The 25,038-nt window shown below is 36.9% G+C and overlaps 2 protein-coding genes across 2 annotated transcripts; one reads left to right on the top strand and one right to left on the bottom strand.

The window, feature by feature from the left end:
• Positions 1 to 12,793: 12,793 nt before the first annotated feature.
• On the bottom strand, positions 12,794 to 14,426 carry LOC138910403 (uncharacterized). Its single transcript, XM_070201642.1, has 4 exons — positions 14,333 to 14,426; positions 13,947 to 14,236; positions 13,445 to 13,615; positions 12,794 to 13,372 (listed from the first exon to the last, which is right to left on the bottom strand). Exons 1-4 carry the CDS (start codon positions 14,424 to 14,426, stop codon positions 12,794 to 12,796), a joined length of 1,134 nt encoding a protein of 377 aa, XP_070057743.1.
• Positions 14,427 to 19,215: 4,789 nt separating this feature from the next.
• Positions 19,216 to 21,401, top strand: LOC104098281 (uncharacterized protein At2g23090-like). The gene is made up of 3 exons (XM_009604975.4): positions 19,216 to 19,509; positions 19,610 to 19,650; positions 21,091 to 21,401. The coding sequence occupies exons 1-3, from the start codon at positions 19,437 to 19,439 to the stop codon at positions 21,208 to 21,210; spliced, it is 234 nt and encodes a 77-aa protein (XP_009603270.1). The 5' UTR covers positions 19,216 to 19,436; the 3' UTR covers positions 21,211 to 21,401.
• Positions 21,402 to 25,038: the final 3,637 nt, after the last annotated feature.

Raw genomic sequence — 25,038 nt, 5'->3', positions numbered from 1 at the left:
GTCAAAGATAGCATGATTACCAAAACTAATTAGTTTTAATTAGCAAACTCAACACCTACGTTGAATCATTATTTTGTCCCTTTTTTTGTTCTGCCCGTCTTTCTTAATTTCATTTGCCTGCAAAAAAGTATGAGAATTGTTAAATCTGTGTTAGCAATCATTAACTTGTGACTCACATAAAACCAGTGACATATATAGGTAAGTGGAGTTCATTATCTGAATAAAACTCTTGAATCATGCTTTTTCTCTCTTTTTTCATCCCTTGAATAATATCGGGTAATATAATTCTTCGGTAATTTCACTTTTAGCCAAACAATTTTTTTTTTGGTGAAAGTGATTTGATTATATTAATAATTAATTAGCAAAATTAGAATTGTTGGAGTGGTACTGATTTCGCGACATAGATTGTTCCAAACTATCACTATTACAATCCAAAATAGTTCTAGAAAAAACAGTTTCTAGAATGTCTGTCCAAAAAACTTCATTTGCAAACAACGGAGAAACTACTACCAACATTGTTGTTCTTTCCAAAAAAATTATTTTTGCTCCTTCCTTTACTAGCACGTCATCAACCCTATTATGTTCACTTTTAGCCAAACAATTGATCTCACTTCTCCGAGTAGTTGTAATTGATTCTCCTATTGCTCCTAAATGAGAAATAATCAGCTGCTATTAGCTTCAAAGAGAGGAATAGGTGGTGGATCTCCTCCTTTCTTAGGATCCAAGGCAAGTTTATATTAATTTCCTCCATTTCATTTTTAGGTGCTATAATTAGACTGGTAAGAAAATAATATGATAAGAAAAATACTACTGTATTTTATAGTTAACAAAATTTGACACTAATGCATTGCTTGAACGTATGTAGGATAGATGAGGCGTATAAAGCATAGAACAACATGCATGATAGCTGACGTAGGAGCACATTCTAATGCCGAATTTCCGATGTAATTAAATGACTAATTTAACTGTAATAAATGACTGATTTAACTTTAACATGTCTTTTTTTTTAATTAAAAAGAAAAAACTTAGCCTAGTGGTGCTTCCAATGATTTCATTTGGATTTTCTCCTCCACCCCACATTAACCCTTTTGGCAAAGAGGTCTTCAAAAGAAACTACTTATACCTTTTACATTAGGGGCAGGACCTTTTTTCTTTTCCTTTCCCTTTCTTCTTTCTTCCTTTTATAGTTATTATATATCAAATTAAAAACAAAACAAACGCTGTGATGTTTCGTTTAGTACATTAAAAGAAAAACATTTGTCTAGCTTACAACTTCTCACTCCAAAGTTAGATATTTTATTTTAAAATGACAATGACTTCCTTGCAATTCAGCAAGTCATTACATTATATTGATATTAACATTTATTACTTGCAAGTCCTTCACCTCCGAGCATATGTATATTGATCATCTCGAGGATAATGCCCGATTATTAATTAGTGAGCAAAAAATCTAAGAAAATTTTTGAAAATCTAAGCACGTCTATGTGTCAAATTTTTACCTGTACCGGTGCTTACACCTAGTATATATTGTTTATTAGTATTTACATATTCTTACATCAAAACTGTTTAATATAAGTTGAATTGGTTTAATGTAATTTGTAACATTTATCAATTGATTGGCTCACCTAGCTAGGCCAAGGCAAAAGTCATGTCACTCAATGCCTAGCATATTGCTTCTGATCCAGCCAAAGGCAGTATAAAATTGTTAATTAAGCCGAAGATTTCAATCTACGTATTTAAAATATTAACATGTAAAATTGCTAGACGATAAAATTATACTATGAGAACTTAGGATGTACACAACGTCAGAAGACGTAAACTGCTAATGGGAAGGCACAAAGTAATTAAGAACATTACCCTTTAAAAATATAATGTTATATTGTAACAAGTCGTCGTTGCCTCACACTCAATCTGTCGTTTTGACTGTTGATGCATGGCAAATGGGAGATGACTTAATTGTTTATTGATATTCTTCCTTACTGACTTCTGTATTTTCAAGTTAACGAGCTTATCCTATTGAATTTTCAAGAAGGTAATATAATGATCCTTTTTCATAAATGATAGTATGATACCAACTTATATGCGAAGCGAATCATGTGATTAATTTTCTTCTGAATAAATAGAATAAATAACAGTTGGAAAAAAAATAGAATAAATTAACAACTAAAGGAAACAAAAAACGTTTTTTATTGGAGTAAAATACTTTATTGTAATTTCATTCTGGGAGATTTGATGCAAATAGTTCCCCACCAGTTCTGTAGTATAAAGACAATTTTAGGTTTGTGCTACACATTTTAGTATAGAATAACTAATGACACAAAAAGGATTTTTTGGAATGTTATAGATATTTGATCATTTTATCATTTTATCTCAGTTTTGTTACTAAAACTAAAATCTGGATTGAAGTTTTTGAAAATTTTCCTTTCCCTTTTTAGTTAGGTGGGTAACGTGGGCAGCACAACATCAAAATAGCATGGGACAGTCAGTTTTCGGTATGATAAGTGGTAATTGAAAAATAGTCAGCGTTTGCAAATTCATTGAAAAATAACCACTATTTAATGTGGAGGTTGGAAAGTTACAGCATAATATGTTGGATTATGGAACTCCTGCATATGAACCTTCAACATATTATGTTGGAACTCCAGCACATTATGAAATTCCAGCACATTATGTTAGAAGCTCATATGTAAAAAAAATTCGAACTCCAACATATTATACTGGAACTTTTCCAGATTTTTAAGGGTGTTTTTGTTCAAATTTTATTTTTACATGAAAAAATGACTAAATTACGGTTACTTTTGAAACTGTGGCTAATTTTCAATTACCAATTATAAATATGACTAGTTTTGAATTTCACCCAGCACAACCTACTACGAGGTAGAATTTAAATAGTAGCCTCAAAAAGGATTATTTGTGCAAATATGCTGAGGTTCAATCAGGTCCAAGCCATGGGAGGACTCACCACTTCACAAATAGCCACTTTTTAGCCCCTATAACTAAAAAAAAAATAGGTATTGTTATGGAGGTTTAAATTCTACAGGTGAAACACCATAACACTGAAATTTCATGACATTGTCATGGAGGTTCAACTGTGAAATCTGAAACTTCATAATATTTTGAAAGGCTATTTTGAAATTATATGACTGAAAAGTGGCTGGCCCATGCTATTACTACTCTTAAGTAGGGGCATCGATACATCTAAGCTAAAATTATACTATAAATTATTAAATGTACCAGTAAAATATACATTATTAAAGATTTTCTAGAACATCACTTTTATATTGAATTGATACCAATTATCACAAAAGAGGTAAAATGGAACTGATCCAGCATACTGGACGTCCAAGAGCTGGGCTGGCTTAGTAAGAGCCCAAGCAAGTGTAGAGAAAATTAAAGGGATTATTATACAAATAGCCGGTTAGATTCACTGTTTACATTTTCTAGCCGGTATACATATATTATACATAGTTGTATATTTATTAAACATGAATTACATATATATATTATACATCTGCCGACTATTTTTAGTTTAAGAGATTAGGTGGGCAGGGATGACAATTGGGGCGGGGCAGGGCAGGGCAGGGGGACATTTAAATGGGGCGAGGCACGTCAAAATCTAATTTTTGAAAAATTTCAATGGGGCAGGGCAGAGCAAGATTGTAAAAATTGCATGGGCCGCTCTATTTGGTCGCCCCCTTTTAACTTATACCCGTTTTGTTTTTCCGTTTGCATTTGTATCCATTTTTTTGTTAAAAGCATTTTAAAAAGACGATTTTGCCCTTCAGGACTATTGACAAAATTGTAGGCTGCAGGACAACACTTCAGCATGTTTAGACTGAAGTTTTGGATAAAACTCATGACAAAACTGTTGACTGCAGGATAAATAACTTCAGCATGCATTAGCATGAAGTTTTAGCTTCAATGTAAAACAACTTCAACTGCTATTGTAATTTGTTGAAGTTTTACACCATCTCGCATGCTAATGAATAACCCCTGGTACTGTAAAACAACGTCATCTCCAAACGTTAGCATGCTGCTACGTTTATCAGGGCTTGTTTTACAGTATGTTAAAGCGAATGAGGTCATCTCCAAAATAGCATGCTAATGCTAATACTATCAGGGGTGTAATTGTCATATTATTACGGATTTTTTATCAACTGGCTACCAAATCAATAATTTTAAAAAATATAGTATATGTTAAAAGGTGACACAAATATAGGGTACGACTGCAAACTACCCAACAAGATTTGGGTTAATATTTGGGTTGGATAAAAAAGAGATGACCGTGTATTTTTATTCTTTTTGCTATGCTCTTGCTTTGAATCCGACTTCGAAAACCATCCCTAAAGGTTTCTTCTACGAGCACACATCACCAGATTCTATATAGCTTGATTTTGCTTTTAAAAAAAATTGTTTCTTTAATGATTGTGATTAATGTTGTTAAATTATTATTGATTAATCATTTAATTATCAATGTAAACCATAATTAAGATATAGTTGATGAAGCTGAATAATTTCCTTTTAGGTGATTATCTTGGCTGACAGTTGTATAAGAACATTAACCTGCCATTTTGATTAATCATTTAATTATCAATGTACACCACAGTGTAAGGGGAATTTGGTCTTTGCTAAATTATATAACATTGATAAAAATTATATTTCATTCAATCAATATGCATAAACAACTCTTATTGACATGTCAATTTTAAATGTTTCAATAGAAAGTTGAAAAGGTAAAAGAAATTAAAAGTATACTACAAAATAAAATATAAAGAGAAAAAAATAAAAATGAGTCTAAACGGGGCGAGGCAGGGCTTAATAGGGCGAAGGGCAGGGTAAAATTTTGACAAAAGGCTAAACGGGGCAGGGCAGAACAGGTCAAAATTTTAGCGGGTCAAAGCTTGCCCTGCCCCTGCCCCGCCCCGCCCCATTTACATTCTTAGGTGGGCGGCTGTTTGGGTTAATTCTTCAAAATTGAATGTCATAATTGCCATGAACTTGACATATGAGCAAAATGCATTACTAAATGTGACAAGGACTCGAAACTGAAAACTAGCTTGGCCGGCAAAAGAAATTTCTAAGTTAAGGCGAATTCAGGATTTAAACTTTACGATTTTAGGATGCTATTTAACTCACTGATCATTTGAATTATTGGCGTTGAAATTTAATACTTATATATATTTAGGAGATTTCTTAATACATATACATGATTGCACAAAAATTACTGAGTTTAGCTAAACTAGCTAATACTATACTTATTCTAATTTTGTTTGTGAAATAGCACGAATCCAAATTAATGAGGAGAACAAATTTTTAATAGTGAATGCCTAAATAAAAAAAGAAAAATATGGCCATTTTCTTATTGCCTTGAGCTTCCTTTTTTTTTTTCCACCTAATATCTCATACGTGCATTTGAGCATAAGGCCATTGAGGCAATGGCCTTAGGCCCCAAAATACTTAGGACCCCAAACTCTATAAATAATATATATATAATACTTAATAATTATACACTATTGATAGAATTTTTAAATCATTTGGTTAAAATAGTTATAGCTAAAAGTTTTACACATCTTAAATTATAGTTACTAGTTGTTTCCTTTATTTAATTCATCAAAACTTAAATCGATTTTCTTACAATGTTAGTTTAGAATAATTTTTTTTTAATTCTTTGAGTGCCTTGGGATATTTTTCAAGCTACTTTGACAAGTAACTATTAATTAAAATCCGTCCTTATTATTGAATGACTCTTGAAACATAGTAGTTACTACAATATAATTTGTTTCAACTTATATTTAGAATTAAAAGTGCTAATAGGAACTATATAAGTAGAAGAATACTCTACGTGGCAAACTCAATCGGGCAAAAAAGGTAAAAAGTATTAATTCAATTACCATTAACAATTTCTATATTTGTTCCTCAATTAAAAATATTTTTCAAAACTAAATCAATAAAGTTCAACATGATAATACAAGAGAGATTAAATAAATTGGTTAGACATTGGCAATAATTAAAACTGATTATAATTTGATAAATTATAAGAGTAAAAATAATTTTAAAAAAAAATTAAGGCCTCACTTTTTATTTTCGCATTAGGCCTCATATTATGTCGAGCCGCCCCTGATTTGAGTATGCTTAAATCCTAATTTCCTATAAAACGTCCTACATTAAAAGTAAAATATTTCCTAATAAAAGATGACTTCACACCCAATATTTAGACACGAGAGCTCTGATTTTGCAAGCTTCCAACATGCAACTTGTTCACATGAAATGGTCTGGAAGTTTTGAATGGATGGTAGTGCTTACTTATGTTTCCTTCCACTATAGATATATTAACGGGTGTGACCACCCGTGGTGATCGGTCACGGGCTCGCCCCGAAAACGTCTTTTAAAACAGTGGTGGTGACTGGACTGCTCTTACCTTTAATCAGAGATCTCGAATTCGAGCTCTGAGTATGAAAAAATCTTTGACAGGGAGCGTTTTTCTTCGAATGGGGTCTTACGCGATGCGAATCCAAATATAATCGGGTTTCAATACGACTGCCGGACATCATTTTAAATATAAAAAAACGGCTGTGATTGCGAACAATACGACCTACCTACTCTACTCTCTTTTAATGTTTGGCCAAATCTTCAACGCATTCCCGCTTATTTCTCCCTTATTGTGACATCCAACTGGATACACTATATCTTCAATGCACCCTTTTCCCATTTTTGGGTTTGCATTCGCTCTCTTCACTTTTACTTTTGAGCTCTTAAAAAATAATAAATAAATTATATAATTTATCATGATATTCATATTAATTGATGCATATTTTATTTGATTTAAGAAAATAATTTAAAATGAATAATAAATACTGTAGGTATAACATAAAAAAAATTGTCTTTTCTTGATATGCGTAAAGTGACAAATAATAATAAAAATCTATTTTTAGTATACATGTCAAATAAAAGGAAGGAATCATTTCCATTTTAGATGTTTGACTGGGTACCACTTTTTTTTTATATTTAAAAAAAAGGACTTTTAAATATATGATCTACAATAGTGCCGTAAATATAATCATGTCACTTAAAGTAAGAAGACAATTTTAAAATTAAATTATAATTAAATATGAAAATATATCATTTTCTTTTAAATAGATAAACAAAAAGATAGTACTCTAAGGGATTTTATCAATTTGTGAAGATAAATAATGAAAGTGATTAAGCTTGACACAATTACACATCATTTCCATGCGTCAATCTTGGATGTTTCTTTGATATATTTACAATGCAATATAATATATTTTTAAGATGGATTTCTCTATTGTTAAGTTTAAATTAACGACTTTCTCACCATTATTATTCAGTTGAACATTAATGTTATCTTGTTACTCATCGAAAAAGATAGTATTCTTAACATTACTTTAAAATGAACAAAATATCTCTCATGATACTATATTGCAATGTTAAGATATACCAATATACTTGTTGAAGTTGTTTTCCTAATGTATTAAACAACGTAAAATGGTGTAAGCCTATGAGTGAGGAAGAAATATATGCATGTCAAATCAACATCAAATTACGTACATGATCAAATATCATCATCTACAATTCTATATGGTCGAAATAGATTTCGGCCTTCATACGTTCGATCAAGTTCAAGTGGTAAGAAATTGAAGTCGGATTTTGAGAGTGAGCTCCGAAGACAGTACTAACGAGCCTCGAGTCCGAAGGCTGCTCGAGGAGTCGGCTCGATAATCTTATCAAGCCCGTGACCAAATCGATCCGCAAGGCATTGCTTCGAGGTGGGTAATGCGCGACGTCCATCCCAAAGGTCGAACTCGAGCCAAGACCGAAGGGCTCGACTCAGTAACGAGTTCGAGCTAGTATCGAGCTCATAGACAAGAGTCGTTGCAACCGCACCAAGAGAGAGAATCTTGGCGGGAATCGAGGAAGAGACAAATCATCATGGGTCCTCCACTATATGCTTTATTTTATTATTATTTTTATAAATAAAGTAATGACCCTCTACTATAAAAGGGGGATCCTTATAAGTTATGGATACACTGAATATACTGGAATAAAAGATATCTCTCTATGCTTGTTTTACTTCATTTTATTCATTCTTTCTGTTCATTATTCCCATTCTCAAAGTCAAGAATATTCGTATTGCTATCTCTCTATACGATTTGTATCAAAGGGTATCACGTATCCTTAGAACCATACATAAATTTAACGTTATCTGATTTTTCGGGTAAACAGTTTAGCGCCCACCGTGGGGCTAAGGATAATAGTGATTGTTTGATATAAATCTGCAGTACACACCAGTTTATAACTTCAAATCAGCAATGGCTTTACCTATCGACCACGAAGCCGGCCTTCAAGATGAAACCAACAACTTGGCACCCGGAGGCAGAAGGGCACTTGACGATGGCACTAAGGCTCGAATCGAAGTACCCGAAATTCGAGCCGAAGTACCATTGGATGTCAATTCATGAATAGCGCTGGAGGCGAATCAGCGTTCCGAACCGGAAAAAAGCATTCAGGGCGGTACTCGATCCGTAGTCCGAGACACCCATAACGCGGGGAAAATCGGAGCCAGCTTACGTATGATCTTCGAGATGCTACAAGCCCAACAGGTAGCGATAGCCCAATTACAGAGCCAAACTCATATACAAAGCAGGTTGGATCCCAATCCGCTTCGAGAAATCACCCCCAGAACGGAGCCCGCCATAGTGAAATCAAACGAGCAAGAATCGGGGACCACTCCCGATATTACTAAATTGCTCGAAGAACTCACAAAATGAGTCGAAGCCAACGACAAGAGAGTAGAAACGTACAATGCCAGGGTTGATCAAATCCCGGGGGCTCCACCAATGATAAAAGGGCTTGATTCAAAAAAATTCATACAAAAGACTTTTCCCTCGAGTGCGACCCCAAAACAAATCCCCAAAAAATTCTGTATGCCCCAAAGATTCCTTTCCACTGCCCAACATCGATCGCATGATCGATGCCATGGCCGGCCATGAGATCCTCACTTTTCTCGATGCCTATTCCGGGTATAATCAAATCCAGATGAACCCGGAGGACCAGGAAAAGACTTCATTTGTCACCAAATATGGAACATATTGTTATAATGTGATGCCCTTCGGGCTAAAAAATACAGGGGCTACTTACCAACGCCTAGTAAATAAAATGTTCGAAGAACAAATAGGTAAATCAATGGAAGTTTATATTGACGACATGCTAGTTAAGTCCCTGCGCGCAGAGGACCATTTGACCCATTTGCAGGAAACGTTCGAGATTTTGAGGAAATACAACATGAAGCTCAACCCCGAAAAATGTGCTTTTGGGGTCGGTTCGGGCAAGTTCCTCGGCTTCATGGTGTCAAACCGGGGAATCGAGATTAATCCCGATAAAATCAAGGCCATCGAAGACATTACTATCGTGGACATCGTGAAAGCTGTACAAAGACTAACGGGACGGATTGCAGCCTTAGGCCGATTCATTTCGAAATCATCAGATCGAAGTCACAAATTTTTCTCTCTACTCAAAAAGAAGAATGATTTCGCTTGGACCCCGGAAATGGCAACAAGCATTAGAGGAACTAAAACGATATCTATCGAGCCCACCACTACTTCACACTCCAAAAACAGACGAAAAACTTTGCTTGTACTTGGTAGTATCGAAAATCGCCGTAAGCGATGTCCTAGTTCGAGAAGAGCAAGGTACGCAATTTCCTGTTTATTATATAAGTCGGACCTTAGGAGTAACAGAAACTAGATATCCACACCTAAAAAAATTGGCACTTGCACTGATAAGCGCCTCTAGAAAGTTAAGACCGTACTTTCAATGTCACACCATATGCGTATTAACTACTTACCCGCTTCGTAATAATTTGCACAAGCCCGAACTATCAGGCCGATTGGCCAAATGGGTCGTCGAACTCAGTAGGTACGATATCGAATATCAACCCCGTACGGCCATCAAGTCTCAAATTTTAGCAGACTTCGTGGTCGATTTCACGCCAACCCTCGTACCTGAAGTTGAAAAAGAACTCATGTTGAAATCGGTTACATCATCAGGAGTATGGATCCTTTTTACGGACAGGGCTTCGAATGTGAAGGGGTCCGGGCTAGGCATAGTTTTGAAACCACCCACGGGTAACACTATTAGGCAATCTATTAAAACTACCAGGTTAACTAACAACGAGGTCGAGTATGAAGCCATGATTGCAGGTCTCGAGCAAGCTAAAAACTTGGGAGCAGAAGTCATTGAAGCGAAATGTGACTCTTTACTGGTGGTGAGTCAAGTGAACAAAACCTTCGAAGTTCGAGAAGGTAGAATGCAAAGGTATTTAGACAAACTACTTGTCACTTTGCACCATTCAAACAATGGACTTTACAGCATGTTCCACGAGAACAAAACAATGAAGCCGATGCACTTGCGAATTTGGGATCGTCGATCGAGGAAGATAACTTGAGCTCGGGGACCGTCGTCCAACTCTCGAGATTGGTAATCGAAGGAGGTCACGCCGAGATAAATTCTACAAGCTTAACCTGGGATTGGAGAAATAAGTATATTGAATACTTAAAGAGCGAAAAGCTCCCATCGGACCCTAAAGACTCTAGGGCCCTACGGACTAAAGCTGCTCGATTCACGTTGGCTTCGGATGGAACGCTATATTGAAGGACATTCGATGGACCACTGCAGTATGCTTGGGTCTAGGAGGTACCGATTACATCCTACGGAAAGTGCACGAGGGCACTTGTGGGAATCACTCTGGTGCCGATATATTAGTTCGAAAAATAATCAGAGCAAGGTATTATTGGACCGATATGGGCAAAGATGCGAAGGAATTTGTTTGTAAATGTGACAAATGTCAAAGGTTTGCGCCAATGATCCATCAACCCGGAGAGCAACTTCACTCAGTCCTATCCCCATGGCCGTTCATGAAATGGGGAATGGATATCGCCGGCCCTCTGCCATCGACCCCAGGTAAAGCCAAATTCATTTTATTTATGACTGACTATTTTTCTAAATGGGTTGAAGCGCAGGCATTCGAGAAAATAAGGGAGAAAAAAGTTATAGACTTTATTTGGAATCATATCGTATACCGATTCGGGATACCCGCCGAAATAGTATGTGACAATGGGAAACAATTCGTTGGCAGCAAAGTAACAAAATTCCTCGAAGATCACAAAATAAGAAGGATACTATTAACACCATACCACCCCAGTGGGAACAGACAGGCCGAATCAACGAACAAAACTATCATTCAAAACCTAAAGAATAGGTTGAACGTCGCTAAAGGAAAATGGAGAGAAATCCTGCCCGAAGTCCTTTGGGCATATCGGACAACGTCAAAATCCAGTATGGGGGCGACCCCATTCTCCTTAATATATGGGTCTGAAGCATTGATACCAGTCGAAGTCGGTGAACCCAGTACCAGATTTTGATTCACGATAGAAGAATTAAGTAATGAGGCTATGAATACCAACCTCGAATTATCGGACAAAAGACGAGAAGCTGCCCAAAAGCACCAAATCGAAAGATTTTATAATCGAAGAACCAAGCTCCGCCATTTCAAGCTCGGGGACTGTGTTAAGAAAAGTTACCATCAATACCCGAAATCCGAATGAAGAAAAACTAGGACCAAATTGGGAAGGACCATATCACGTTCTCAAGAACGTCAGAAAGGGATCGTATAGGCTACATTACTTCGAGTTTGAATCATTCACTCAACGACTAAAGCCTACAGGCTACTTTTATTTCGAGTTCGAGCAAGCACTCACTCGATCATTACGCCCACGGACTGCATTACTTCGAGTTCGAATCATTCACTCGATGATTAAGCCTATGGGATACTTCTATTTCGAGTTCGAGCAAGCACTCACTCGACCATTACGCCTACGGGCTACTTTTATTTCTAGTTCGAGCAAGCACTCACTCGACCATTACGCCCACGGGCTACATTACTTCGAGTTCGAATCATTCACTCGACGACTAACGCATACGGGCTACTTTTATTTCGAGTTCGAGCAAGCACTCACTCGACCATTATGCCCACGGGCTACATTACTTCGAGTTTGAATCATTCACTCGACGACTAAAGCCTACGTGCTACTTTTATTTCGAGTTCGAGCAAGCACTCACTCGACCATTACGCCCACTGGCTACATTACTTCGAGTTCGAATCATTCACTCGACGACTAAGCCTACGGGCTACTTTCATTTCGAGTTCGAGCAAGCACTCACTCTACCATTATGCCTAAGGGTTACATTACTTCGAGTTCGAATCATTCACTCGGCAACTAAGCCTACGGGCTACTTTCATTTCGAGTTCGAGCGAGCACTCACTCGACCATTGCGCCTACGGGCTATATTACTTCGAGTTCGAATCATTCACTCGACGTCTAAGCCTACGGGCTACTTTTTCGAGTTCGAGCAAGCACTCACTCGACCATTACGCCTACGAGCTACATTACTTCGAGTTCGAATCATTCACTCAACGACTAAAGCCTACGGGCTACTTTCATTTCGAGTTCAAGCGAACACTCACTCGACCATTACACCTACGGGTTATATTTCTTCGAGTTCGAATCATTGACTCAACTAGTAAGCCTAAGGGCTACGTCACTTCGAGTCTGAAAAAAATAATCAATCATAGAGACTACGAAGTCCAAATTTGATTAAATTGTTAAGATCCTTGTGAAAACATTTGTAAGGCACGTATAAAGTCTTCACAAGTCGGCCAAGTTGTCTATATACAAAATTGTCTACATGATTGATTGCAAACGTAAAAAATTAAGAACTAAGCTTCCTGATCATCCTCAGGGGCGTTTGCTTCTCTATCAGGCTCTTCCCCGTCCTCGGATCCGCTCTTGCTACCGTCATCATCATCATCATCATCATCGCCATCAGAAGCCAAGGCTTCAGCTTCAGCTTCGAGCTCTTTAGCCTTTTTTATTTCTTTAGTAAGGTCGAAACCTCGAGTGTGTATCTCCTCAAGAGTCTCCCTCCGAGACCTACATTTAGCAAGTTCGGCAACCCAATGTGCTCGAGTGTCGGCAGTATCTGCCGCTTCTCGTGCCTCCATTTGAGCAGCCTCGGCATCAGCCCGATACATGGCAATGGACTTATCCGCCAAGATGTTCGACGACTCAACCTCCACCTTGGACTCAGCAAGCCGTGCTTCAAGCTCCTCGATCCTCTTAGCTTGAGCTGAACCCTTTTGCTTGACGTTTCGAAGCTGAACATCGGCCGATAATAATTTGGTCAAAATGGTCTCTTTTTCCACAACCAGTCGGTCGATAGTCTCCTTCCACCGATTACATTCAGCTTTGATTTGATCAACTTCTTCCCAAAGTAACTCGATCTTTTCAACCTTTTGCTACAGCTGAGACAACGAAGGGTTAACTTCCATAGTTGAGTCAAATCCATACTTTAACAGAACGAGGCTCACCTGCTTATCGAGTTCGGCCTCTTCTTCACGAGCCTTAGCCAAATCCGCTTGGAGGTCCTTTATAGCCTCGTCCTTTTGCCTGCAAATAAGTCGCATGGCGTCTCTCTCCCCCGAGACCTTCTGAAGCTCGATCTCACACTGGCTAAGGTCGACTTGAAACCTACTAATGGCCTGCACAGTAGGGAAAGAACACAAGTCAAGTTTGGAAAAGAACAAAGAAACCAAGTATAGTAAAATCATTACCCCGAGTAATGAAACGTTGGGCCTCTTCTAGTAGAAGGAAAGTGTCACCAATATCGGAAGCATCATCAACTCCAGTAAAGTAATCCCGAAAGGGATCCCCTACACTAGAGCCTCCGCCCATATCAGGGATCTTCAATTCTCGAGCTTTCTTTAACGCCTTCTCATAAAAGGTTGGAAGGGAAGGCGAATGATCCACTGTCATAGCCCCAAGGGAATCACTCGGGGCGCTCCGATCCAGACTCGAGATTCCGGGACTGACCCCGACCGCTACAGCCGCCATCGGCTCAGGAGCTCTGGTGACCTTGATAGCTCTCGCAGATCGGATCACCAAAGCTGAGGCATTGCCTTCTTCTTCTTCTTCTTCTCTCAGTCGTTGGACCGAGTCAATCGGAAGAGCAATTGCCTTCCTCCTCACCCTTCGAGTTTTGGGCTTGGGGTCCTCTGACCGAGAGACAGCTTTTCGCTTCTTATCTTTCCCCGGTTTCGGGACAGGGAACTTGGTTCCTTCTTCACCGCTCGAAGGCCTCAAAGCGGCATCCTTGGTTACACCTGCATGAAAAGAAATTGGTAACGAATGGAGCACAAAGAACACTTCTAAGGAAATGAGAAGTAAAACCTTATCATGATTCTTGGCCTCCCATCTACCTTTTGCCAAATCACGCCAAGCGCGTTCGATATAAGAGGAAGTCAAGGTTAACTTCTGAACCCAATCCTCGAGGTTGGGCACCGCTTGTGTCATCCAAGGGGAAGTTGTATATTGGAGAAAGACATCAGAAAAAATCGGGAAAAGATACGAAAAGCAACGTCTTATGAGAACTACTTACGGTCGAAATTCCATTCCTCGGGGAACGACATCTTCTCTTCCGGAATAAGGTCACGGGTCCTCACCCGAATATAACAACCCATCCAACCTCGATCCTTGTCTTCGTCGATGCTCGACATCAAAGCCTTCGATGCCCAGCGATGAAGTCTGATTAGTCCTCAAAAGATTTGAGGCCGATACAATCGTATGAGGTGATTCAGGAAAAAATCCAGCCCACGGCTTTGATGAAGAAGAAGCGAAGTAGGATTACTATATGCCATAGAGGGGGATGAATTTTACCAAGGGTGACCTGATATCTTTTGCAAAAATCCATGATCACCGGGTCGAAGGGACCCAATGTGAAGGGATAAGTGTAAACACTTAAAAATCCCTCCACATGGGTGATGACGCTCTCTTCGGGGGATGGAATTTGCAACACAACCTCGGAACCCAGTTGCAGTCTTTCCTAACGGCCTCGAGATGACCCTCTGTTATAGAGCACATGTACATCGACACGTGCTCGCATAGACCCAGAACAAATGAAGGATTCTCAACCTTAAAATCGATCTTCAAAGTACACGGGCCGGGATTATAGTCATAGGTGGACGACTCCACCGACGCCTTGTCGCCGGACGGCCGTGAAGAAGAAGCTTTCTCCTTCTGAGGTACAGTTTTCGAAATATATGAGAGGAAGAAAGGCAAAGAAAAGTGAAAAATTGACGACACCAAAACTCTGGTGTAGATGGCTCTACAAGCGACGAAATAGAGAGAAAAGATAAGAAAATTTGGAAGAGTGAATGCGTAAAAGTGATAAATGTTAGATGGAAGGGTTATTTATAGGCTCTCATCATGACGGTTTAATATCAGAGGTGGCCGACCGCCATTTGACAAGCATTAAATACCTTAAAAGACTAAATCGATGGAATAACTATCACATACGTCATAATCTGTCACGACCCAACTGGAGGGTCATGACTAGCACCCGGGCCATACTTGCCGAGCACCAACGTACATTTTATCTAACCTTCCTTATTATCTTTAGGGCCAACAAGATCAATATAAATAGTAGATATGGATCATGAACATCCAACAATGAAAGATAATGTCATGAACATACATAACATGGGACGACAAGACTGTCAAGAAACTATATATAAGGTACGAGCTACCATGATGCCATGAAAGACTATACAACAAAAATCAGCCGACAAGGCATTCTAAACCATACATAAGTCGACACCTGTCTATGAGCCTCTAAAAGAACATAAATGCTACAACATTGCCGGAACAGGGCCCCGACATACCCATAATGTCTATAACAAAAATGCATACCAAGACCACGGCAAGTCCGGAGAAGGGATCTCGCCAATAACCGCTGAACCGGATAGCCTACTGTGATGGGGGAGCTGCGTCTACCCGTCTATCAGGACCTGCAGCACGACATGCAGCGTCCACAAATAAAAAGGACGTCAGTACGAATAAAGTACTGAGTATGTAAGGCAGGAAAGCATAAGTGAGAACAGTAATGTAAACAGGGATAGAGAATATACAACCTGTGACATCTGGGTACCTCTGAGGGCTACTGACATGAAATACATGATACATACATATATATACATAAACTTTTAAAACATACGCCTTTGTGGGCATCACCATCATCATATCGTACCCGGCCATAATAGGCTCGGTAAAACGTACCCGGCCATCATAGGGCTCGGTAGAATCGTACCCGGCCACGTGGAGCTCGGTAAAACCCAACTGATCAGTGGTTGCACAATAGGTGCCATACCCGGCCGACTATAGCGCGGCTCGGTAGAGTAAAATAGATACATATATATGATGCATGCTGGACTCATTGGAATCACATTTTGAACCTTTCGGAGTGACGTAAGGTCGGTATCTTTCGTACATGTTATTAGAATTAACTCTTCATCAAGAATCTTATAAGAATAAGGAACTACCAACAACATTGATAATATAAGAATAAGAGAAGTAACATCAATATCAATCGTTTCATAAGAAGGGGCAGCAATGTAAGTACTGCTAGCTTCTAAGAGTAGAGTATCTTTGGGAGCTCATTCATTACATTATGTACAATCGGAGTCGTATAAAAGAATGAAGGGGATAGCCTCACATACCTTGTATATACTTCCCAACCTCAAGCTATGCAAATGTCACGACTCCTTAGTCTACAATAAGACAAATGACACTATCATTATCGTTTAAGCGTCGTAACTATTATGTATCGACCACAACCTATTTTACGATAAAACGGACAGCACCTCCCCTATTTATATGACTTTCCACAAGTCAATACAATCACCAAACAGCCCAAACAACATCATTAATAATCATATTGAGCCTCCAAAACAGTCCACCAACCAACAACATTACTACCAAGCTTTTCGATATATATTTCACAAGTTCTAGCTTCAACGACTTAGCTGCAACTTGGATAATCTTAAATATATATAGAGTAAGAGGTTCCTTACCTTTAAACAGAAAGAACAACTCCAATTTGACCTTAATTTTCCACGAAATATCCCTTCAATTCTGCCACAAGAACAAGGAAGCAAAACTAGCAATTAATTCGGGTTTTTCGGCACTAGAATTACTTTAGAAGACTTGAAATCACCTAGGGTTGATATTAAAAACTTGAAGGTGTATTTACAGGACATAAAACACTTAAAACAACCTCCCACACGAGCTGGAACAACACAAAAATCAGCAACAACAAGAAGAACAAGAAACTTACTAGCGCCACGGGATTCCTGACATTTGATTTGTGTTGTTTGCCCTTTGTTTGGTTCTTGGATCATGAGAGAACCTTGAGAGACTGATTTTAGGGTTATAAGGTCTGAATATACTGAAAAATAATGACTTAAAACGGGGTTGAGGTATCTTATATATGTCCATATGTCTTAAACCGCCTTTGTGGGCCCCATAGAGAGCAGCTTGGCGCACTCTCGCGAAAACGCGAATATCTCTCTATTCTGAGATCGTATCGACGAACGGTTTAATACGTTGGAAACTAGACTCATAGATCTTCAATTTGATAGGTAGATCACCCCATAATTCCAAGCACATTGGGAGAAAAATGCAGTAACATTTGACCTAAAGTTTAAGTAAAATTATAAACCTAAGTTGCGACAACGTTTATCGACTTTTGTTTCATAACTCGCTTGACTTCAAGACTTATGATGCGGATATTATATGATTCAAATACATTAAAACAAGACCTCTTGGGACAGTTAATCACCTCTAGTGTTACCCGAAAATACGGGTTATAACATCCTTGATTCGTTTAACTTCTAATATTTGTTAACCACTCTTATACACCCTTGTATCGTTTAAGACCAATAGGATTAACTTCTTATCATCTCAAAGATAATCTCTTCTTGGATTTACGTCGACTAACTTACGGCGTGATCTATGGTATGCGAATTTGGGTTGTAACATAATCGATCCCTGTTAAAACGTCAGCTTATAACCCGATCGAACCGTCGAAAATCATATCGATTCTCACTGCATCCTTCGTGAGAAACGAGGGGACTATCTGTATATGGTTGAAATAGATTTCGGTCTTCCTACGTTCGATCGAGTTCAAGTGGTAAGAAATCGGAGTGGAATTTTGGGAGTGAGCTCCGAAGACAGTACTAACAAGCCTCGAGTCCGAAGGCTGCTTGAGGAGTTGGCTCGATATTCTTATCGAGCACGTGACCAAATCAATCCGCAAGGCATTGCTTCGAGGTCGGAAATGAGCGACGCCCATCCCGAAGGTCGAACTCGAGCCAAGACCGAAGGGCTCGACCCAGTAACGAGTTCGAGCTAGTATCGAGCTCACAAACAAGAGCCGTTGCAACCGCACCAAGAGAGAGAATCTTTGCGGGAATCGAGGAAGAGACAAATCGTCATGGGTCCTCCACTATATGCTTTATTTTATTTTTTTTGTTATAAATAAAGTAATGACCCTCTACTATAAAAGTGGATCCTTGTAAGCTATGGATATAGTGAATACACTGGAATAAAAGATATCTCCTTGTACTTATTTTACTTCATTTTATTCATTCTTTCTGTTCATTATTCTCATTCTCATCGTCAAGAATGTTCGTATTGCTATCTCTCTATACGATTTGTATCAAAGGGTATCACGTATCCTTAGAACCATACATAAATTTAACGTTATCTGATTTTTCGGGTAAACAACAATATTCCATACAATTTACATTATCTATCTTTTACCGCTTTATACGATTTTTAAAAAGAAAATCAACAACGTTATTCACAAGAGTATTTGTTTAATTTAACATGTTCAGCAATGTCTCACTTAATTAATACTTCAGTAATTAAAACAATGAATGATAACTTTGATATTAGAAGCAGATGCAAGGAGTGAATTCTTCTCGTGGAAAGATGACTAGCACTTTAGTATTAACAATAAAAGAAAAACAAGTATAATATAAAAATAATATACTAGTAACGTTTTGCATAGAGACTCCTAGGTATAAAAAAAAAACGGGTTTGCTCAGTTGGTGGCACCTTATTGGTGAGAGTTTAATTCTCCATATATACTCAAGGATTTTCCTTTTAAAAAGTTAATATTATAATTTTTTATCTTAATTTATAATTTGTGCTTCCTACAAAAGAAAAAAGAATAAAAAAGACAAAGAAAGTAACGTTTTGCTTTTGCAACATTGCATAAAAATAACGCGTTGAACAGTGAATTGCAGTTTCGTGTGGATTTCCAATATCTGTCTTTTTTCTTCTCCTCTCAGCCCCCCTAACCACACCCACAATTCCATTTAATTCACCACCCAACTACCCTAAATTCTCACTTCTACTTTTGCATATAAAAGGGTTCCTCTAAAGCCCAGTGCTCAAAAAACAAGCCAAAAAAAAAAAAACTGGTTTTCGTATAGGAGGAGAGATCAAAGAATAAATCAAGCTATGGGTGGAGGCAATGGCCAAAAGGCAAAGATGGCTCGTGAAAAGAACGCTGAAAAGATGAAAGGCCAAAAGGGTAATGCTTGTTTATGTTTTTTTTTTGGTTGTATATTTAGAATTTCAAAATCAAATTTTTATTAGCTAATTAAGATTATGAATTTATGGTGTCTTCGCAGGAAGCCAGCTCGAGGCTAACAAGAAGGCCATGAGTATCCAGGTTTTTGTTAATTCCCTCTAAAATACCCAAAATTTCTCTTATTTTGGATTAATTATCAATTATCTCTAGAATTCTTCTCAACCAGCTTAATAATCTAAGGTTCCCAAATTGGTGTCTCCCCCCCCCCCCGGTTTTGGGGGGGGGGGGGAGGGGGCTTTAACAAAGGATTTAAATTGACCTTGACTTGCTAAAGTTTTGGACTTTTTAATTGGATAAGTCTATTACCGGAAGATTTGTAGTTTAGACCGAAAATTTGTTTAGATCTGTTTCAGGACTGTAAAGGGGAATTTGGGTGCTGTAATTTGTTGATGTCTTGTTAATGGATTGTGTTTACACGCTAGGCTATTGCCTTACATCATCTTAGAGGAGCTGAGTTAATAGCTAAAATTGTGTTCAGATATGACACAGTTGCCAGTTATACGGTAAACTTAATGATTGATAGGAGGACTAGCAATTCTCTGATGAAAAAAGTGTGTTACTGTTTGCACTTTCCATAGGGTTTGGCTGATCTAGTCCTTGTCAAACTTTTAAGCAAGATGTTATTACTGGTTTATTAGAAATGCACTCATGCAATTTAGGAAACCAGGAAGCCTTCTTTGTCTGATGCAGATGAGGTAGAAAGAATTATTAATCCTGTTTAAATAGCAGCAATTAGCCCTCATAATTATTGTTTTCGGTAGCCTCAAACTTTCTGTCTTAAATGGAGAAGTCAAGTCAGAGAGTGCACATATGTAGCTGAAAACAGTTGTTCCTGTCTTTAGAAAACTCTTAACCTTTAGCGACAAATGGATGATATTGCTGGTTTATTAGAAGCTTTACAAAACCTGGGAGCGTTCTTCGTATGTCACAGATGAGGTAGAATGAACTAAATAGCATCAATTAGCTTTCACGATTGTTGTTATCTGCAACATCAAACTACTGGAAAAGTCAAGTCAAAGAGTGCAGGAGTGTTACTTACCCTTTTCTCAATAAAAGAGTGCACGTATGCTGCTGAAAATGGTTAGCCGTATGTTTAATCTTTAGTGACAGAGTTTGTTTGGTTAAACCTTGTAAGAAAGAAAAATTTGCCTGTTAAAGGGCAATAGAAGGCAGCTAATGGCATGGAGAAACATGAAATAGATTTATTATTCATTTACCTTTGATGTGGTGTAAGGTCTGCGGACACACTACCTTCCCAAACCCCACGGTGTGGGATAATACTGGTATGTTGTTGTTGTTGTGGTGGTGGTGCTGTGCCATTTGGTTTTGATGTTTCAAGAAGTTTGGGCGTTTATGGTCTGAAAACACATAACGCCTGTCCAATCAAAAAACTAATTCTTGCTGAAGTTATCTCCCTTTCCATGGGACAAAGGGAATAAAGAAACAAGATAGTAAACAATGAAAATGTCAGCTAAACACTGTTATCTATTTCTCCTAATGTTTGCTAATTGTCAAATGCAGTGCAAGGTGTGTATGCAGACATTCATTTGCACCACTTCTGAAGTTAAGTGCAGAGAACATGCTGAAGCAAAACATCCCAAAGCTGATGTCTATGCATGTTTTCCTCATCTCAAGAAATGATTTGCATTTCGGAAACCTATAGACGGGCTTCCAACTATGTTTCTAAATCTATCAACCATGATAAAAAGTTTGAATCTGTTCCAAAGTTGTTTGCTTAGTTCTGCTTCAAACTGTTGGTGGCTACTTAGTTTGGAACTCTTTGTGAAAAATGTTTATAATAACTGCCTCCTCATATTGCTTTACCTTTTCAATACTGGTGGATTATTTACTGTTACTAGTTCTAAACATTTAGTGTATAGTGTCCAATCTCATAGTCACTATATACTTAACTAGAGTTCATCTTCTATTTTCATTTCTTCCTTCTCAAAAGTAATATATTCAACACTTTCTGCTATTGAATATATTGTGACACCGAGATCCTTATAGCTTTTGACATTTAAATGAACTACCGAAGATGATGGTTTTGAGATCTAGATTTGGGTAAATCTAGGTTTCATTTAGCAGAATGTTATATTTTTATTGAAACAGGACATATTTTAACACTAATCTAATAGCCTGTTTGGCCAAGCTGGAGAAATTAGTTTATTTTGAGAAGTGCTTTTTTCAAAAGTGCTTTTGAAAATAACACTTTCGGAGAGAAGCAGTTTGTGTTTGGCTAATCACTCTGAAAAGCACTTTTGAGCAATAATTTGTGTTTGGCCAAGCTTTTCAGTAAGTGCTTTTAAGTATCAAATTACGAATAAAGACATGAATAAATTTACTTAATAGTTAATATTATAAGTAAATAAATAATCTTAAAAAATTGTTATTACATGCAATAATTAAATCTTTTCATTTTATTTAAGTAAAATATGAAAATAAAATTTAAAAGTACTTAATTCTTTTTAATTATAAGTTAAATATATTAAAAATCATTCAACAAATATAAAAGTATTCACCCCTAAAGTCACTATATATTAGAAAGTTATCCTAAAAATAATAAGAAATATTTATACATTAATATCTTAAGTATTAGGTTTAACAGTTATTTTGGTATATACTATATTTTGTTAAGGGTATTTTTGGTAAGAAGAAAAGTCAAAATTGCTTCTGCTTTTGGGAAAACTGCTTTTTTCTGCTTCTCAGAAACTGCTTCTGCTTCTTCCCAAAAGCATTTTTTTTCCCCAAAAAATTTGATCAAACAACTCATGTTAGAAAAAAAAGAAAAAGAAGTGCTTTGAGTTCTCTTTGAGAAGCTTGGCCAAATAGGCTTTAAATGTATAAGGAATAGAACTACCGAGAGTGCTTACATAGCCTTTAGTTGATACCACCCCACCACCCATGAACACAATCCCAATGATAATTTGATTCTGGAACTGCTTTGAACTGTTCTAGAAGTACTAATTTACACAAGAGTGAAGAAATTTGCCAAGGAAAGAAAAATAAAATAATGTTGGATTCTTTGGTAGATATCAGAGAATTGAGTTTTGATTCAGAAACTTCAGTCTTTACTTGTACAAGAACCTACATTTCCTTGAGAAGAGTAAAGAATATGCGAGCTGACAAAGCTAAAGAAAAATATGAAGAACCAAAATCGAAGTAACTAATATGGCGAAAATAAATATTCCTTTTTGAGAAGCGCACGATGATTGTAAAATCATGTTGTTGTATTCTAGTGGCAATAAGAAAGATTTTCACTAGAATCATTGCACAAAGAAGAAGCTTGGAATCTTTTTAAAAGAAATTCTGGTGCAAACGATCCTACCTTCAATTAAATGGCACAAGAAGTTGCAAAGAAATGTATGTCTTTACCACTTGCAATACTTATTATTACAACAATGCAAGCACAATTGAGTTTAGTTTCAATGTTTCGAACTGTTCGTCATTTAAATATTTCTATAAAAAGTTATGACGGATAACAGAGCAGTCACGGGACGCGAGCGACGCGAGCCCATCAAAGATCCATAGTGAATTTTGAAGCTATAGTTTGCCCGGGTGCATTTGGTATGGAGGAGAATTCCTTTCATGAACAATAATCTTGCGGAAAATGTTGTACATTCAGAAATATTGTTTAGACCATTTTTTAGTGTTTGGTTGATATAAAAATCTGGCTGTACAAGATATTATACAAGTGTAGGCCATAAGATAGGATTTATGAATATAGTACTTTAATATTTATTTTTAGTGTTTGTAGGTTGGTTGACAAAGAAAGTCTTTAATTGAAGCAAATGATATAAATATAAATTTGAGATAGTTAAATTAAAAAGAAAATAACTTCGGAATATAAATTGTAGAAATTATTTTTCTTCTTTGAAAAAAATATATATTCCTTGGAAAAAAACTTTCTCAAAAATTAAAGATAGCCAAATATAAAAAAATGTTCCATAAAAAACATATTTTAAATAAAATATCCTGTCATATCAAACACACCTATTAGTGATTAGGTTTTTATGGCACCAACCAAAGAACCAACAACTAAATGTTCTGAAATTGAATACAAGATATTTATCAACGACAAGTTGCAAACAAGAAAAATACACATAAATTATTTAATACATGTTGTTTGGAAGTCCAAAGTCTGAACTTTAATATTAAATCTTGTATATTAAATGCATTTCTCAAAATCCTGTATATTAAACTCATAGGAAAATTAGGTACGTAACTAATTAAGTGACCACCTATACTATAATTTGTAACATCATATGTTTTTACAATTAAGTTAAAATTTGGAACAAAGTTTTATATTTACTACGCTCAGAAAAAAGAAGTTAACTGCCCATGTTCATGTTCAAACAAGGACAAGGTGGTTAACTAGTTGTTCGTTTGAGCATAAAGCATGTCGACAAATATATATTTTTAATCATTATGAAAAATAATAGTATATAAAATATATATATATATATATATATATATATATATATATATATATATATATATATATATATATATATATATATAAATATACATATTCAATTATCACATTTTTTTACACTGCATTTTTACATTTTGGATCTAAAGTTGGGTTTAATAGTTCAAACTCCCCTACCACAATAGATACAGTGGTACTCTTCAAGCAACCTCCTAGCTCCGCCGAATTTTTAAACACCACAGCCCAAAAATTATTGGAGTTGAGCATAAGCTGGCCCAATCTGTTGGTGATGCTGAGGCACACCCTACATAACATGCCCATTTGATTTATTTATTTATAAACAACCCACTTATAATAGTGAGGTCCATTCTTTGTAATAGGCATACTAGTACATATTAGTCCATTAGTTACCTGATTCTTTTAAGTAGACAACCACTTTATATTTTTGGATGCTTCTAGATGTACATAACATTTTTCTCTCTTTCAGCCAATCGAATAAGAAAATATCTGCTTCTCTTTTCCTTTCTCTCTCTCGTTTCATTTTCCAAACCCTAGCATAAAGTCTTGGTAGATTCATGGAATTCAATATTTTCATATTGTATTAGAGCAGAGATTCGGTTTCTACTTCTCACCAACTTCCTCGTGATGTTACCCTTGCTTATTTTCGTTAGAGATTTCTTGTTCGTTGAGAAGTTTGGAGTTTTCTGATTCCGTTGAGTTTTCTTCTGCAATCGCTGCTTCGAAAGCTTCTTTGGATTGACGTGGAAATCAGTCGATTCCTCCAATTTTTCCTATCCAACTATTAGGGTTTGTTTTTCAAGTTCAAGGTCGTTGCCGTCTTTCGGTCGCAAAGACAGAGGGTATTCTCCATATCTAGCTCATTTTTTTTTTTTATTAGAATCTAATAGTTCTTGATTGTGGTAGAGGTATACGATTGCATGCGTTGTGGTTGAATTCTATGTGATTTTTGACTGATTATTTGAACTCAAAAATGGTGAACGTCGTTGATGTGTCTACATCTACTAATTCCCCTGTTAGTT

Source organism: Nicotiana tomentosiformis, chromosome 4 (genome assembly GCF_000390325.3).
Source record: "Nicotiana tomentosiformis chromosome 4, ASM39032v3, whole genome shotgun sequence".
Classification (NCBI taxonomy): Eukaryota; Viridiplantae; Streptophyta; class Magnoliopsida; order Solanales; family Solanaceae; genus Nicotiana; species Nicotiana tomentosiformis.
Note: the sequence above shows the minus strand (reverse complement) of the source record. Positions and strands in the feature narration are given on the sequence as shown.

Excerpts from the sequence above, each read along its gene's own strand:
- LOC138910403 (XM_070201642.1), bottom strand. The coding sequence starts at position 14,426 with ATGACACAAGCGGTGCCCAACCTCGAGGATTGGGTTCAGAAGTTAACC. Across the intron at positions 13,616-13,946 it reads TGGCGGCTGTAGCGGTCGGG|GCCATTAGTAGGTTTCAAGT; the intron begins GTCAGTCCCGGA and ends CCTACTGTGCAG. Across the intron at positions 13,373-13,444 it reads AGGCCGAACTCGATAAGCAG|CAAAAGGTTGAAAAGATCGA; the intron begins GTGAGCCTCGTT and ends TCTCAGCTGTAG.
- LOC104098281 (XM_009604975.4), top strand. The coding sequence starts at position 19,437 with ATGGGTGGAGGCAATGGCCAAAAGGCAAAGATGGCTCGTGAAAAGAAC. Across the intron at positions 19,510-19,609 it reads AAAGATGAAAGGCCAAAAGG|GAAGCCAGCTCGAGGCTAAC; the intron begins GTAATGCTTGTT and ends GTGTCTTCGCAG. Across the intron at positions 19,651-21,090 it reads AGAAGGCCATGAGTATCCAG|TGCAAGGTGTGTATGCAGAC; the intron begins GTTTTTGTTAAT and ends TGTCAAATGCAG.